The sequence below is a fragment of the Kogia breviceps genome, chromosome 9 (assembly GCF_026419965.1).
Source record: "Kogia breviceps isolate mKogBre1 chromosome 9, mKogBre1 haplotype 1, whole genome shotgun sequence".
In the NCBI taxonomy this organism is placed as follows: domain Eukaryota; kingdom Metazoa; phylum Chordata; class Mammalia; order Artiodactyla; family Physeteridae; genus Kogia; species Kogia breviceps.
Window position 1 is genome coordinate 24,158,458 of NC_081318.1, and position 18,237 is coordinate 24,176,694.

The following is an 18,237-nucleotide window of genomic DNA, read 5'->3' on the forward strand; positions in this document are numbered from 1 at the left end:
TGACCTATAGAACTACCCACACCTTGTGTACAACATAGGAGCTACAGCTAAGGGGTTCTGACTTTACCCCAAACCCCTCACACTAGTCATCAAGACGAGTCTCACAGTTTGAGTTGTATCAGATGGAACTGGGAGTGGGGAGGAAAGACAGGATGAAGAGTGAACAGATCCTCTTAATATCCTGAAAGAGAAAACTATTTGGAAATGGAGATATTATACAGCTCTCCAGAAGTGGCCATTTGTGCTGCCTTAAATGCAGATTGATTACTGCTATTTGGATGTTGACTGCATCATCTCTTCTGAAGAAAGGGAAAAGCTAAATTTCCCCACATTCAGCTGTATCGTCAAATCACTTCCCCACACCAGCTCTTTTAATGCATTTTCCTGTTATCACATCCACTTGCAGAAGCTGATGTACCCTACTCCCCAACAGTGAAATGCCCCCCAACACTGACACGTGCTGAATCTCATTAGCAACCTCTGGCCGTGCCACCCGGGCAAGGGCAAGCCCCAAATCTAGCGGGGAGTGCACTTCCAGGGTTAAGGAAGAAAAGAAGCCATTAGGATACTGAAGAGAAAGACCAGCCTCCTTTCTCATGCTGGCCTCCCATTTGTACAAGCATGATGTAACACAGCCGGGTGAAGAGGGCAGCAGATAATTCACCCAACTCCAGCTTTCTATAATGCCTGGCCTACAAAAATCCAACCGCACTCTGGCGCTACAGGAATTCAACAGTGAAGGAAAGAGAAAGACTTCAAATCAAAGCTCTGTTTTTAACAGTATTCAGTAGGATCTAGTTTTATGCAAAGAGAATTTTCACTTGGTTTAGGTCATTAGATTGAAAGTGAGAAATCTTGGTTTATTAAAGCTGTACCATTAAACTATTGAGAAGAACAGAGGCTGGACGGAAGAGATGAATTTCAGGGAGATGCCCTCATGGGAAAATTTAATAGAAGTGAGAGATGGAATAAAAAAGATATAAGGCAGGCAGTGTTCATGATGCAGAGGGGAGAGAAAAAGGAGGGGCTAAGAAAACAGGTAAGAAAAGAGAATAGGAAAAAGAGCAACACCCAGAGGTCCTATTCAAGTTATTCAGCGTGTGTCCCTCTGAGACTGCATGCTTTGTAAGGCTCGAGTCTGTTATCTTTTTTCTTCACCACCTGGGACCCAGGGTACACTAAAGAGAACTGGAATGAAAAGGAACAAATGCAAAGCCATCACGTGCAAGAGAAAACCAGCCTTGAGCAACTGTTCCCATTAGAGGAATGATTTGTTTTCTTGGAGAACTGGTTAACTCTAACTGGTCTAAACATTGTGACAGGATATATTAGTTTCAAATTTTCAAAACACAGACCCAACCTCAACACCAGTTTTCTCACCAGATTGGTAGGAAGATGAAACCTGCTTCATACCAAGGCATTTCGCAAGTCAGAACAGTGTCAAGCCAGTAATGCTGACCTCTTCCAATTAAAGCAACAGAGAGCAAAAAAAAAATGCTGGTTAAGTCTTCACGTTTCATTTATCAACAGCATTGTAAATGCCAGTTAAGTTGAAGGCACGGATAGGAAAGACCCTATAAAAAAGTTTTGTATTTTTTATGCACAAGTCATTATTTTTTCCTCCACCTATTAAAATTTTGCAGGAAAGTTCCTCTATAAATCCGAAAAAAAAAAAAAAGTGGAGCTGCTCTGGCTCAATCAGGAGTGGGAAATCAAGCATACTTCTCTCCCAGTGGTATTAGAAAAACGCAAAATACATTTACAGTTCACTGCTACAAGAGCATGGAAGTCAGTAAGCCCAATGCAGACCCAGTAACTGCAACACCAAGAGGTTTGTACTTGAAACAGTTGGCCTAGGGAAGAGTTACCAACAAGTTTATAGCCTTCTGATCAAAGTCTGTGATGGAAATGCCAACACAGAGGTACAAGCAGAGAGAATTCTACAACAGGGAGGGCGCTGTCAACCAAGTTGGGTAAAAGCAAAAGAAATTTGATAGGATTTTAATGAAGGGCTGGTGTTTACAGGGTTTGGAGGTTGGAGATGCAAAAGTCAGCAAACAGGAGCACTAGTTGTTTTTGTTTTTAAAGAAAAGGGAAGTTGCAAGGTTCGCTCCATCAGAAATAGGAGGTCCCTGCAGGGTCAGGGAGGACTCAGAGCCCAGGCAGAGCTGAGACACGGCAGGCTCATGCTTGCCTCTCCAAGAGGGAGGACAACGCCACAGTTTCCTTAATCTGCAGTGTGCCTGGCAAGAAAGAGAACACACAGGAAAAGATAAGAGAGAGCCTGCCCTTTTCTCTTCTCCCGAGATAACCCTAACCTCATTCTGTATGTCCAGAATGAATCTAAATTCATTTAAATCTGCTCAGACCCTAGGTCGTTCAATACAACTGCTTTCCCACTGTCAAGCCGGGGCATAAATTTCTTTTCTAAATATATGCATTCTATCTTGAAATCACAAAATCTTAGAATTAAAGGGTACCTTAAAGGAATAAAGCCCAACTTCTGAACTAACAACTCCTGTATTTTCCTGCACTGAACCACAGACTAACAGTTTCTAGGAAACCTTCAAATATTACATTTTAATATAAAGTAGCTTTAGGTGAATGCAGACAGATGATATCCTACAGGTCGGGATGTCCAAGGAAAACAAGGCACACAGCCAGGCTTTGATTCCACGCATTACCAGCTTATCTTTAGTGTCCATAATGAGCTCAACAAAAGCCCACCAGGAAGACCTGTAGAATGCTAGGGGAATTCACATTCTGTACTGTTTAAAATCAAACAGGATGTGTTATATCAAACACACAGAGTTTGAGAGACTGTGTAATACCTTACAAAATAAGAAGGGTCCCCGTAATGACTCAGTATCTTGGAAATACCTCAGAAGAATATGAGATTCTCTTGTAGGAGTCAAAGCCCCGCCTTAAGCTTAGAACACTCATCAAGACAGACAAAGCAGCCGGGCCGGCTGGCTGAGAAATACTGAAGTCAAACAAGAATGGGAAATGTTGGGAAGTCCATATGGGGGTGAAAAATTAGAATGGTGCAGAAAAGAAATGATGTGGCACACTGCCAAAGGAGTCCACATGATGCCCCTAAAAGGGGGGGACCAAGTTCAGGAGTGTCATCAGAAAGTGTGGGTCAGCTGTACCTAAGTTCTTTTTACTACGAATATGGAGGACACACTGGAGCTCTCAGAAGACTGGGACACAAGCAAGGGCTTTTCAATGGAGCCCACAGAGAAGCAAGGCTCAAAAATACACACAAGGGCTTCCCTGGTGGCGCAGTGGTTGAGGATCTGCCTGCCAATGCAGGGGACACGGGTTCGAGCCCTGGTCTGGGAAGATCCCACATGCCGCGGAGCAACTGGGCCCGTGAGCCACAACTACTGAGCCTGCGCGTCTGGAGCTTGTGCTCCACAGAAAGAGAGGCCACGACAGTGAGAGGCCCGCACACCGCAATGAAGAGTGGCCCCCGCTCGCCACAACTAGAGAAAGCCCACGCACAGAAACGAAGACCCAACACAGCCAGAAATAAATATTAAAAAAAAAAAAAAAATACACACAAAAGTGCCAAACCTTTATTTTGCCAGGACACAAGGTAAGGAGGGAAGAGGCAGCTGATGATAGACAAGTGAACTAGAAAGGAAGGCCGCCTGTCGGGAATTAGGGGGTTCATTTACCCTTTAAACAAGAAAGATGTGGCTTCCTCTAGATGCGCCATGTGTCTGAGGCATGTAGAGGGTTTCCCGAAAGCAGACAGGCATCTGAATGAAGGCACTGAGAAGGGTCCGGCACACGAAACAGAGCTGCTGAGGGGGTACGATGAGTTCGTTTCTGGCGGGCAGGTGGATACGCCTGAAAGCATGGGCAGCTGCAAATCGGCATTCTTCTTCCTCTTCTGTCTCACCACGCACCCCTGACACGTCATTCCCTGAGCTCCCATCAGATGATCTGAGAAAGGTTGGCAGATCATACCCCCTTGTAGAGGAAGCAGCGGCTGCAGAGCCCTAAGAAAGCTCATCAATTCCCGCGCAGGCAGCTGGCTGACCCGAAAAGACAGTTAACAGGCTGCCGTTTCCCCAAAGCTTACGACGCTCTCTTAAAGGATTAATGGCCAAGCAGTGCTCTGGAAAGCAAAGTCAATGGCAGAGCACTGGCCACCACTGCCGAGATCACTAGTGATAACCAGAGAGAACAACAGGGATCCAGGGGACAGGGACAAAGAAGTCTCTTGGAATCACCATCCCTGTGGGCAGGGACTCAGGAGAATGCTGGCCTTGCCATGTTACCTTCACCCACTTATCACTGACCAAAAGAGTTCCAGGATGAGTGACTTGCCATGAACACAGCAGATGTTATTAATTTGGCCTTTGCTAAAGCATTAGATACAGTACCTCAAGAAATTTTACTTGGGAAATTAATTCAAATTGGCTTGGTTCGGTACACAATCACTGGAGTTTAAAAAGCGGCTGAAGGATGATAAACAAAAGGCAGTTAAGTGACAGTCCAAGCGGTGAAAGACTTGGGGTCAATAGCAAAGCCATTCTTGTTTAGGGGTTCTATTCAGGGCCAAGGAAAGGAGTAAACAACTCGCTAATGAGATCTGCAGAGGCCACTCAGCTGGGAGGTGGAGGGACCGCATCAACAGGGGCATAATAATTACAAGGCCGAGTTCAACTGGAAAAAAATATAGCTCATCTATCTAGAGGAAAACAACCTAAACTCAGATCATATTCACTAGACAGGTAGGATAAGGGGCAGAAGCAGCATGTAACAACACAGGGAGGGCTTCCCTGGTGGCGCAGTGGTTAAGAATCCGCCTGCCGATGCAGGGGACACACGGGTTCAATCCCTGATCCGGGAAGATCCCACATGCCGCGGAGCAACTAAGCCCGTGCGCCACAACTACTGAGCCTGCGCTCTACAGCCTGCAAGCCACAACTGAGCCCACGTGCTGAGAGTCCGTGCTCCGCGGCAAGAGAAGCCCCTGCTTGCTGCAACTAGAGAAAGCCTGCGCGCAGCAACGAAGACCCAACGCAGCCATACATACATACATACATACATAATGTTTTAAAAAAAAACCACACAGGGAATGTCTCATAGGGGCCAGAGTGCTTCAAACCGAAGGCGACCTAAAATAAAGCAGTGTCAGAGAAGAGGTGCTCTTGCGGTGAGGTCGACTATCATTTTCCCAAAAAGTGGGGTGCATTCTGCACTGAAAATAGTCTTCGATGGCTATAAGGCCACCATTCCTATCTGGCAGGTGTTCTGGTCTTTCTCGCTGGGGTTGGCATGGGACTTGCGGACAGCACCGCTCCCAAGGAGGACTCATTCGCAGGTCATGTGGGCCACTTCTCCTAAAGCTTTCTAAGATGTGTACTGCCTCATGGCAATGCCGCAATGCCTCACTGGCCAGGGGAAGTGCTTAATTCCTCTCCGTTTACTCTACCTGCAGCAGTGCAATGACTCCGGAGCCAGTTTTTCCACCATCCGAGGGAAAGTAGTGGCTCGACACAATTATCTCTAGGCAGCTCACTGCTTTAACAGGCAAGCGTCTTGTTACATTCTATCAGCTCAAAATGAGTACCAGACTAAAAAGGCTGTTTTCTTTATAAAACCTAAAAAATGTCACCTAGCTCTGCCTCCTCGTTAAACACTGTAGCACAACAGCATAATAAGAGAGCCTGTTGTGGCCTCACTTTCCAGAGCAGCTAGGCAAATTATTTTCATGCTTACCTGCCTGTCAGAGTTAAACATTCACCAGTGACAGAGTGAACCCAGGGCAGAAAATGGGACTCTAGATCCCACTGTATTGCTAAGTGCTCCTGCTACACTGGGAATACATAACCGCTTCTCCAAGTTGCCACCAGATCAGACTGAGTGTGCCCAGCACGAACCTCCCCACCCCCCCAACCCCCCAAATCCCACCTAAAGAACAGTCTAATCATTGCCCATTTCCTAGAATAGCAAGATCATCAAATAGTAGTCAGAGATGTGAAGCCACATTTCCCACTATGGGTTCTTTCAGCCCAGTTGGCTTAGCGATAATATAGGCAGGGAGAGAAGAATAAGACTTAGGTCCCTAGGCAGGTCCTACTGGGAAAAGCCCACAGGAAAGAATCCAAAAAGCCACAGCAACCTGACAGACTGCTTTCTTAGCTGACATTCTGTGTGACGTTCTACAGATACCCTATCCATCAGGATGTGACATGATGTTAGAGGTAAATGTCACGTATCAGGGCAACGTTCTGGGCCAAAGAGCAAGAGAAGTGATGTTCTCGATGACGAAGTCTAAAGTATAGACAGCATGTGCTCAAACTCATTCCTCCTCTATCCGTGGAGCATAAGCTGGCAATTGCCAAACTTCTAGAACAAACTAAGTCCTAGGTCACAGAAAAATGTCTGCGTGAGGCAAGTGCCTGCAATCACTCTGAAACAATGGATACATTCGGTTGAGCCCAGCAGTCTGCTAAGCTCTCCGAGTCAGAAAAGCGATCATCACCGAGTTCTGGCTCTGTTTCCCCGGAAGGCTGGAGGAATCGCTTTGTTCCCAGCACCGCCCAGTGACAGAAGGCCCCGTGTGAAAGAGCCTTGAGGAACTCCTGGTAGGAAATACTGCTGAGCAGCACGCGTGTCCTTGGGGCAACCAGCCATGGGGATGAAGGACAAAAGGAAAATGTCACAGGGCTTCTCACAAATGCTCTCCTGTCAGCTGTCAGAAGTGTGAGACGCAAACTCATTTCCTAATAAATGTTTTCATTTCCTTTGTACATGACAAAAGGTCTAGAGGTGACAAATGGGAGGGGCCGGGGAGCAGAGGCCTCTGGAGGGAAGAACCCGAGGCAAACATCCTGCACAGTAAGCAGGGCTCCACTGTTTGTCCCAGGGAAGGAAAGGATGGTGGAGATGAAAGTGTTCCACGTGGAAGTTTCTCATCTGTCGTTCATTTTACGGCATCTACTAGGAAGATCATATCTAATATACGCCTAAACTTTGCAGATTAAAAAAAACGGAGGCCCAAGCGTGTTTAACCAAGGTTAGATTCCAAGTTTGAAGTGAGGTCCCTTTTCTGTTGATCGGGGAAATAAAAGAATACAAGCACTCTCAGCATGTTGTTTTCTGTCGTATTCTGCTCAGGGAGGGGCAGGACAGTGGGAAAGAAAAAAGTGGGGCCCGGGGACCCAAGGCGTTCACTTTAATTTACATTATGCATCTCACCTGGCCTCGGCGGCGAGCAGCTCATCGTAGTGAGAGGACCGCTGGTCGTCGTCCTGCCGGTATCTGATCACCGTGGCCAGACCTTTGCTGACAAGGGCCTCGGCAATGTTTCTGCAACAGAAAAGATAGGTCAGTGAGCACTCGAGGTGCATGTGGGGCTCAGTCAACAGCAATAATAAGTTAGCACCTGGAGGTAGGTCTTAACGCATCCTGGCAGAGGTAGGGAGAAGCCAAGGATTTCAAGACCAATGAGTTGCTAAGCTAGAAATCCAAATAAAAAGGAGGAATAACCAAGTCCCCTGGCTCAGCATTTTTCTGGTTAGTACAGTCAGATGCTATATCAATCCATACATAAAACCTGGCAGAAAATATCTGTAAAAAGCCCACATTACGCGGGGCTATTTACAGAATGTTATAAACAAGCCACTACCCTCAAGAAAAGTCTGCTCTAAAATATCAGGCACGCAGATAAAAAAAAAAAACAAAGCACATAAAAGCATGACCTAAATTTCTCAAAATCTCCTTTCTAGCCTATACTGGAACTAGAAAATACCGCGTTCCAGTTTGGTAACGTTGGCAACACTGGTTTCACATAACACTCAAAGTGCGTCTCTTCTCATCAGAACTCCCAACACTGGCTCTCCCCTCAACCCAAAGGGGGCTTGGAGGAGGTGAGGCTAGGAAGGAATTGGGGGTGGGGGTGGGGGAGAGGGGGGCATTGGGGTGGAACGAAAGATCTTTAAAAAAAACCCGCATGAGCCAGGGAAACAAAGTAAAAAGTATAAACCCTGTGATGACCAGCTTTGAAGCAATACTCCCAACAGTCCTTTTAGGACCACAGGATATTCAGATTAGAATCCTGCTTCAAAAAAATTCCTCCAACGTGCTGAATCTTTTCTTCACTAGAAGAAGAAAGCGGGGCCACTATGAGTGGCTTCCATCTACTCAGGAGAGTACACTGGAAATGGCGCTCAGACAACTAAAGAAGCGTATTTGCATGGTCCCCCCCACCCCCCGCCCCGCAACGTGGAAAGGGACCTTTGATGGGCGGAAATGAAGCTGGGAAAACAAATTTTCAGAAGTTACCTGTAGCCAAGTACTGCAAAACAAGAGGCATAATATCACTGGGGGAGAGCGGCGGTTATGTCTTTCTTTGTGTTTGTCATAATTACACCAAAGGCCCCACTCAGACCATCTGGTGAGCTGCCCTTTAGGGAGGAGGGACGGTAAGCAATAGGCTACTGTACCATATGCTACGATTTAGTGTCGCTGGGGAATGCAGTTAACTCTAGTGGCTCTTAGACTCTCAGGCTGTGGGGATGCAGTGAGCCGGGCTAAGCAGTCTATAGGCATGTTTAAGCCACTTAAGGGTTCTCCTCATCAAAACCCAGGGATTTACTTTAAAAAAAGGGGAGGGGGGATATGTGCGGGAAGATAAAGGAGGAAAAGATGCTGTGGCTGATTCCCTTCTCATTATGTGCCCCTCTGCTGCCTGCTTATCTACTGCCAGCATGATATTAATATCTCCAAACTGCCACGGAATTAGCACTTCTCAAAATCCACTCCCACAAAGAGGCTGCTTTGCTGGCCACCCTGTCTCCTGAGTCACTGCATAAGCGTGCTGGCAAACGTTGCCATTATCACAGAGCTGGGTTTGGCAGTGTGGAGAATGCCAGCAGCCCCAAATCAGCAGCTGTAGATGATGCTGTATGGGGAGAATTTAACTAAGGGTGTCACCAAAGGCCTGAAAGGGCAGGAGAGAGGCTCCACCCACCAAGAGGCCAGAGAGAAGATGGGGACGAGCCCACCTGTGACAGGTTGCGACGGCTTAGTGATTGGAAATGCCAGAAGAACAAAGACACGTTTGGTACTAGTGCATCTGGAATAGCGGTGCATTGACATTTTACAGTCAACACATGGGGTCTGGAGAAGAAAGTTGGAATGACAGGGCAGAAGAGGGAGAATTCACACAAATAAGCTTCTATACGAAAAGCTAGAGAATACTAAGCAAAATAGCACAAATGTTTAATGATCCACCCTGGTTAATTCTGCTCCAATCAATTCACAGTATTGAACTGAGTTCCTGTGTGGCCAGCAGAGAACCAAGGGCACAACCCTTCCCTCTCCTGCAGGGTTCTCGCCCTCTGGATCCTGCCAGCAAATGTCTACAAACCATTTAGGGCCTCAGATTCGAAACCCCACAACCTGCCCACCACCTTCCCTCCCTTCTCTCCAAAGCTTCAGTGTGAGCCATATTCCCTTAGCTTCTTTTCTCTAAATACAGACTTCTCCTGGAAGAATGGTTGCGATGCTAGTACTCAGCAGCATGGACAGTAAAAACACAGGAAACAATGGCAGACATCATTATGGGGCCCCTCCTATGAGCCAGGCATGTGAGAATCACACCACATGTATTTTCTTCTTGGTGTGTGCTCCCCTGTGACATCGCAGCATATCACAATTAATTCATCATCTATCTTCCAATTTGAAATTACGAGGTCTGAGCGGGCAAGGGCTGGGTCTTTCTTGCTCTGTACCCAAGTATGAGAAAAACATCTGATCGTTTTGGAAATACAGCACGGGAACATTATTTCTTATCCTAAGCATTTATTAGCCAAGCTTGCCCAGCATAGAATTCAGGACAAAAGCTTTCTACATGCCTTCCCAGCTTTTGTTATTCTCCTCTCCATTATCTAACACTTGTATTTAAAGAGAATGAAAGGGAGCTTCCCTGGTGGCACAGTGGTTAAGAATCCTCCTGCCAATGCAGGGGACACGGATTCAAGCCCTGGTCCTGGAAGACTCCACATGCCGTGGAGCAACTAAGCCCGTGCGCCAAAACTACTGAGCCTACACTCTAGAGCCGGCAAGCCACAACTACTGAGCCCACGTGCCACAACTACTGAAGCCCATGCGCCTAGAGTCCGTGCTCTGCAGCAAGAGAAGCCCCCGCTCGCCGCAACTAGAGAAAGCCCGCACTCAGCAACAAAGACCCAATGCAGCCAAAAATAAAATAAATAAAATAGATAAATTTTTTAAAAAGAGAGAGAATGAAAGGGAGACCACTAAAATGGAATTAGCCTAGATCCATGTACTTGACTCTCTCATTCATTTCTTTTGGCCACTAATGAAAAAAGGTCAGGAGATCTCTCCCGGCCAAAGATGGCTCGGAACTCAACACCACTGCACTGATTAGTTGCCCAATAAGAAAAGAGAACATTAAATCATGTGCCATGACATTATGCTGCTTTAGACAAATTTATAAGTTCTGCTTTCTTGAGTGTATCAGTAATTCTACTCTAATTATATATGTCTGGTTTGAATGGGTAATTCACAATCAGCATACAAAAAGGGACCGACCTAACAGCCTTGGAGTGGAGGTCTAACAGGAAATCATCTCTCTCTGTATCAGCTAGAAACATCAAGAGAATTAGTGCTGGGATTCAAATGCTTCTTCAAACTCAAGGAGAATTTTAGGTTATATGAGAAGCGAACCGTTTCCACTAGTCAAGATCAGATGTTCCTGATAGAAGCACAAGCAACGTGGGTCTTTGCAAGCTTTCTCAAAAGATCTCCATGTAGTTGACACCCTCCCCGTCCACTCATTTCTATAGCAAGCAGGTTGCAAAAGCTCATACTTTCTCATAAGATATCTTTGAAACCATGGGGTACTATATTCTGCCAACCTGGAGAAAAGGTGTTCTGTGCCCGTATATGAGAATAGGATTAAAGTAGATTGCAGTCACAGTAGGCTATAATTATCTGATCATACCTTTGCCTGCCTTCCCCATCCCCACGCCCCAAACCCAAGATTGGAAGTAACAATCAATATATGGATAGATCAGATAACTGACTAAAATTACCTAGATTACTTAAAAGTGTGGGAGGGGAGAGGAGGGGGGTAGTTTGAAAACAATCTTACCAAAAAAATTGCACATACAGTAGTAACGAAGAACGTGCCAACCTTTGATTCAGTTTGAGAGTAAATGACCTGTTATACCACCATCCCCGAAACCTTTAGTGTGCATTTCCTACAAACCAGGACATTTTCTGACATAATCAGAAAATAATGACTTGAGCCAGGATATCAGTATGGACACATTACTGCCATCTAACCCACAACCCTACACAAATGTTGCCAACTGTTTCAATAGAGAACTTAGGGGAAACCAGATCTAGCTCAGAATCAGGTGTTGCATTTTGTTGTCCTGTCTCCTCTGCCTGGAACGGTCTACCATGATTATAGTCTACCACGACCTTGAAACTTTTCAAGAGTATAGGCCAGTAATTTTGGCCTGTCTGGTGTCTCTATGCTCAGAGGCAAGTTATGAATCTTCGGCAGGAATGTCACAGAAGTGATGCTGTGTTGTTCCCATGGCCTCCTTTGAAATGATGTGTAATTTACAGATAATGTTCATTTTGATCACTTGATTCGGGTAGTGTCTACCAGGTTTCTCCACTGTAAAGTTACTTTCTTCCTTTTTACAATAGATACTGAAAAGAGACACTTTGAACTATGTAATTTTCATCAAACTCCCAAGTTATTCATTTATTGATTTGTATAGGTATACTGCCATGAAATATTTCATTTAAAGGGTCATATAATCCACTACCATCATTTTTTATTCTGATGCTGAAATTTTTCCCAGTTTGGCCAGTGGGAGCCAAGTCAAGCTGGCTCCTGTGTCCTGTCATTGTCTGAGCACTTCCTTGCTTTCAGGCACGATGCGTTCCAGGCTCATCTTCCACTGTTTTCTGCAGCTCTGAAATTAGCCATTTATCCAAGTAGTCCACATTTACATTTTTATCTCCATACATTTATTTCTATATCTATAACTATTGAAAACCATGTGTGGCAGTCATGAAAATGTGCCTCTCGGATCTCTGACTGCAGGAAGCATAATTGACTGACAGCCCCAGCTGCTATGCTCTGAAACCCATCACTCTTTCCGCCAAGGCTATGCTTCCCACCAGCTGCTTCTAGCCAGTGACTGGGTGCAGTGGAAATACTAAGGCAGGCCTATTGCTGAGAGACCTGGCACTCCTCTGACAGGCAGCTTTGGCTTTGAGGACTCCTTATCACCTTTGCTGAAACTCTTACAACTGCCCACAGCCCCAGCTTAGGTTTTTCCAATTCAGCCTTCCCATCCCTCCCTTTTCCACAGAGGTTAGGCATATTCACAGCCTCCTCCAGCTCCCTTCCCATTTTCCCTCAATTTCCCCCAATTAACCTTTTGTCCGTTTAATCCTGTCTTGGCATCAGCTTTTTGGAGAAACCGAACCAACACACCATGAGTTCACAAAGGTACTAAAACCCCATTCCAACCCTACAGGGCTCGTGTAGTTTTCTTCCTTTCCATATTTATACATCCCTTCTGACAGTGGGAAGCCCGCCTTCCATTATCCTTAATTCTTTTCCTTACATGAATAATCTTCCCTACATACACACATACAGTGTCTCACACATTCTTTGACTTTCACAGTTTGGTCCTAACAGTAGAGCTAATTTAAAGGGTATACGCTACTTGTCAAGAGAACCTGGGGTAAATGGATAAGAATATTTCAAGAGTGGACATAAGGCATAACACCAGAACACACACAGGTGTGTGCACGCGCGCACACACACACACACACACACACACACACACACTTCATTCTCCATCTGAGTAAGGATAACACATAACTCTCAATGGCTCTGGCTCATAGATCTCTAGCTATTTGAACTAAACATTTTCCACTTAAACACCATCAACATTTTATCAGTCACTGAAGTAGATGTCCATGGAGATTACAAAGCAGAGTATTTCCTTAAGGCAAACAAACATGTGGACACATATTCAGAATAAAGTAAGCCCATAAAGAAATGCCTTTACACTATATTTGAGTCAAGGCTAAAGGAAATGGTTGGAAGATAGTTAACAGCTCAATTCATTTATAATGGTCACATCATCTCTAGCAGAGGTACCTATCTCACGTGTGCACATACATGCACACACATACACACACTCCCCGAGACTTCTCTACAATAACTTCAAGGCCCCGTGGGTCAAATTTCATAAGCTGAGCACAAAAGGTACCCCATGGCTATTCACTGTGCAAACAACAAGACATCAGGCATGTAGCCAGGGTCTCTGTCACCCATGACCCTCAAAGACTCCAGTATCTTATGCTGGGAAACTGCCTCTGCTTTGTTTCCACATTGGCTGGACCTTCAAGACAAGGACAGGCTTCCTCAAAAGTGCTGAGATGGAGAGCTCTGGCTGACAGGGTTCCCATATTAAGTTCTAACGTATTGGATGGCTCATCTCATGTCTTGGCTATATAGGAATGTGCTTCTGTGGGGCTGAACCACAGGGATCCTATGGGGGGCTGATGTCTTTCTCTGCAAATAAGTTAGAGACAAGGAAGGAGGGAGAGATCACCACAAGATTCGATAATGAGGCAGAAAGTGAGGAGAACTGGATAGCTATCTTCTTCAGAATATTAGGGCCACCTTTACTCATATACACAGAAAACATGGGCTCTCAGTCTAAGAGGGCAAAGAAGTGGGGAAAATGATTAATGGCTACCAGGCCCCAAGGACAGGTTCCCCTCCCATCTTCTCTGCAAGTTCACACACAGACCTCTAATACCCACATCAGGCAAGAACCTGGCAATTTCAAGCTTGAGATAGACTTGGCTTTTATAGGCTGACAAAATAAGATTGTAAAGGGTGAGAGTAGAATTCTAGATGAGAGGGATCTACGACAATAGGCAGTGAACAAGTATCTTTACCGACTACTGTTTTTTCCCCAGGCCTCAAACTAGGAAAAAGCCCAACAGACCAACAGGGAGCTACCACAAGCTAGTATGACAGCGTCTCCAAGGGTCGCACTTTGCCTCTCCCACCCAGTGTCTTTTATCCTCCAATCTTAGACTGAATTCCCAAGAATCTGGAACAATGAGTTTCCCATTTTTATTTTCTTAAAATACATCCAGGAGGCACTTCCCACATAACCAAGCAGCATATGTAGACAGGAGATTCTGTTTTAGAAGCATCAATAATTAGAAACATCTGAGGTGGCACGACATGCTTTACAGACTTCCCAAATCTCTCTCCCACCATCTTCCCTATTTTTTCACTCACCCCTTGAACTAATAATGTTAATTCTAAAAATAACTAAAATAGATTTTTTTGGATCTTTTTACTCTTAATGATTCCATATTCTGTTTAACAAGTCCTGTCACCAGGATAGTCACCAGAGGATCCAAACGGTGGCTAGAGACGTTCCTGGAACTCATAACACAGATCAAAAACAACAAAGAAGATTCAAAAGCCTCCATGTCCCTACCCAGGCTTTAGAAACTACAGTGAAATGAGGGAGAAAAAGCAGTGGTTAAGAGTCTTAGGGCAGGACATACTCACTCCAGACACAGAGCCAAAGGTGACTGCTTTTGTCAACCCACCAACCCAGCTGTGGTTATATGGAACATGAAACATGGCATGACCCAGAAAGAAGCATGACCCCAGAAAGCCAGACTCAAGAACAGGCAAGTATGGAATGGACTGACCTGAACAGCCTTAGAAGCTAATCAAGCAAAAAGGCACCCTTTCAAACAAAATACTCTCCAATAAGTAGCTCATACTTAATGAGCATTCAGAATATATACAGGTTCTAAACACAACCGTTCTACCAATGAGAGCATTTTCTAGAGACTGGATTTGAGATTATGAAAATCAAGAACTCTTCAGAACAAGGACTCTGGTCTTTATACTTTCATAAATCCTATTCATTCTCCCTCATGGGGACGGGGATGGAAAGAAACCAATACAGACTGATATGGACTAAGTCCAGCTGGAAGAATCCAAAAGGATGCATACGGTTAAAATGAAGCCAAAGGAGACCCATAAACAAGACTTGTAGAAATGAAGAAAGGAAAGAAAGGAGGAACGAGGGAGGGGAGAGAAAGGGGAAAGAAAAAAAAAATCATTCCACAAAAAAAAATACTGCTTTGTAGTAAGAGAAATCCTTGAATCCCCAACACAAACATCCATCCAAGCTTCAGTATTAAGAGTAGGCTTACCCCTGAGCATAGACAAAAGCCTCACCAGCTTCACAGGCCACAACCCACTGAACACCAAGAGCACTCTTCAGTTTGGGAAGAAAAGAAATAAAAGCAAAGATATCTAGGGAGCAGGGTGTAAAAAACTGGGTGATGAAGAGATGTGACTTCTCACTTGACCTATCAAGAACAGCTGTTTCTCTGCTCCAAGATGTATCTGAGCCCAAACACTCCCATTACCCTAGTCCCACTCAAGCCCTACACGACAGCACACCAACCCTGATTCTCCTGAAAAAACTGACAGAAAATAAGACAGAAATATACTTGGAAGCGGTAGAATTGAACACCTAATTCATTCCCTAATTCTGTCTGGGGAAAAGAATAGTTGAAAATATGGGCCAAAACAACTTTAAAAAGGAAGGGGAAGAAGCATTAACACCACATAGTTATGCTTACTAAATACTAAATTTTATTCTGCCCCCAGGATTTCTGCAGTACTGTAATCTTATTGCCACCTCTTATATGACAACTCCATTTATTCAGCAATATCCTGGTTATGGCTTTATAAGACAAGGAAAACATGGTATTATACTCTATTATGCCAGCTCCTCTCTGAGTATCGCCGTACTTCCAAGTCAGCAAAATATCAGAGGAGGTTAGGCCAATGATGAACCTTGGTTGAGGTATGAGGGACATATTAAATGTAAGCAACAATAAAACAATGCCACTTCAGATATTTACCCCAATCTCCAACTCTCAGAATAAGGCAAGAAAACAATGTCTGTTTCATAGACAGAAACTTCATGGACTAACTTGAATCTCCCTCTACTACAGGCCAGTACATGGGGTATACACCCAAAGTGACACTCCCTCTATTGGACAACCATCTTTGTTTCCCAGGAGACAACTAGATCCCTCAAAAACAATTAAGATAATTAAATACTGTATTTAGCTTGAAGTAGGCTGTCTAACAAATATGCACTTCCAATCCAAACTGGTCCACTCATTGCTAAATATGCCATGCATTTACATTTCAAACTATTTGCAGGACATGTGAATTTGCATGACTCATCACCAAGTAAAACTCAGCATTTCAAAAATAAAGCTCACTTCCCCAGATTAAGCTTTTCTGAAATCCACCAAATCAGCTCATTCTCCGAGCATCTCTAATTGTGGGACCAGCATATTCCCAGTCACCTAGGCCTGACATCTCTACTCATTCCCAGATAAAATTCGTTGTCCGAACTTTGAATTCAAGTCACCAATGCTTCTCCCACGACTGTTTTGTAATCTGTTCTTTCTCTAACTCAGCTGCGGCCCCCACTACTTCTCACCTCGACCGCAGCCTCCCCCTACCTGGCATCCTAGCAAAGCTGACCAATCCTGAGCACTGTCAGTTGAATCCTCTTAATCTTCATTCTCCAGTCTACCACAGTCACAGAAACCTTGTTTGAAATTTTCCGATAATGATTCCAGATTTAATGAACATCTACTGGGTGTCTACTATAGGACAGGCTTTTTAACACACATTAACCCAATCCTTCTATAGTAACACAGAGTTAGTATACATATATTTCTTAAAAAAAAAAAGAAAAAAAAGTAACCAGTTCTAGGCTTGCTGCAAGTAATCCTGTTAGTAAGTGGCAGAGTCACAATTAGAAGGCAGATTTTTAAAAATTTCAAATCCAAGGTTAAAAAACCTTAATTTAGCATCAGTTTGTTATATCACATAATGCTGACACTCTTAGGGAACCGCTGACCGAAACTGCCTGCCTTGGCCAGGCCCAATGATAACACTTGCCTGAGTTGTCTCATAGCAGGAGATCCTGATGAAGGATGCAGCGCTGTCATTGAAAACTAACCAGGAGGGGTGGAAAGGAGGAGGCGGGAGAGGATATGTCCTGCTAACCTCCCAGAAACCCTCATGCTGGAACCCCATCTTGGCTGAAAGATGTGCACGCTACCAGGGAGGACCCTGAGTCAGACCAAATAAGGGCAAAGCAAGACGATTGGCCAGAGACGACCCCGAAACTAACCCCATTAACCATAAACGCTGAGACTGCAAGCCACGTGGCAGAGCAGTCCTCCAGGGTTCCCTTACCCTGCAGCTCTGTGCCCAGGCGCCCCTTCCCAACAACGTCTTTTGCTGTGTTGGTGAAAATAAATACATAAAATTTCAAATCCAGTTCTCTTTTTGACTACAGTGCCATAAACTACAGGTAACAGACTATTAAAGAGGCATTCTACTAGGGAGCTCTCATATACTTCTCTAACCTTATTCCATTTAATGCCTTTCAACCTCCTGCTTTAGTCTAACCAGTCAATCATGGCAGTCCCCCATCTCAATTCCTCTGGCTGGGCCATTTGTTGGGCACTTATCTTTTACTGCTGCAGATTATTATCTTCCTTTGTGTACATATCTTGTCTTCCTAACCAGATCAGATTCCCCATTGGTCCAAAAAGAGCCACACACTTAGTAGGCCCTCAGTAAGTATTTACTGGCTAGCTGATTGACTGCACTCTCAGAGTTCCCAGGGGGTTCTGTGGGCGGCTGGATGCAAACAAAGTAATAACTGACTGAGTCACAGAATTTGAGCAGAGAGAGTCCGGTGAGATATACTAATCCCAAAACCTCCATATATAGATGAAGACAGACCCAGAGAGAAACCCTGAGAATTGTTAAATGAGTTGTCTCAAGAAACACAGACTGACACCGTCACAGTGGGCATCTGATAGCCTTCTGATTCTCAGCCTATTTCCCTTTATTATGCTGTCCTTTTAAAATTCTATAAAATAGGAAGATATTGTGCACAAGAATTATCTAAGACACTCTTAATACATTAAAAATTTATCAACACATTAAAAATAAACCATCCACATCATGTAATAAATTTCATCACTCTAATACTAATAATCCCAGCTAAGATATACATTAAACATTTAATTATAATAATTTGCTTGCCTTCTGGGGAT

The 18,237-nt window shown here is 44.5% G+C and overlaps 1 protein-coding gene across 1 annotated transcript in view; it reads right to left on the reverse strand.

The window, feature by feature from the left end:
• The window catches only part of SND1 (staphylococcal nuclease and tudor domain containing 1), a 424,132-nt gene that overhangs the window by 181,344 nt on the left and 224,551 nt on the right, over nucleotides 1-18,237 (reverse strand). Inside the window, exon 13 of the mRNA XM_059074202.2 lies at nucleotides 7,222-7,332. Within this exon, the coding sequence (XP_058930185.1) occupies nucleotides 7,222-7,332 (111 nt within the window). The remainder of the gene's footprint in view (nucleotides 1-7,221; nucleotides 7,333-18,237) is intronic.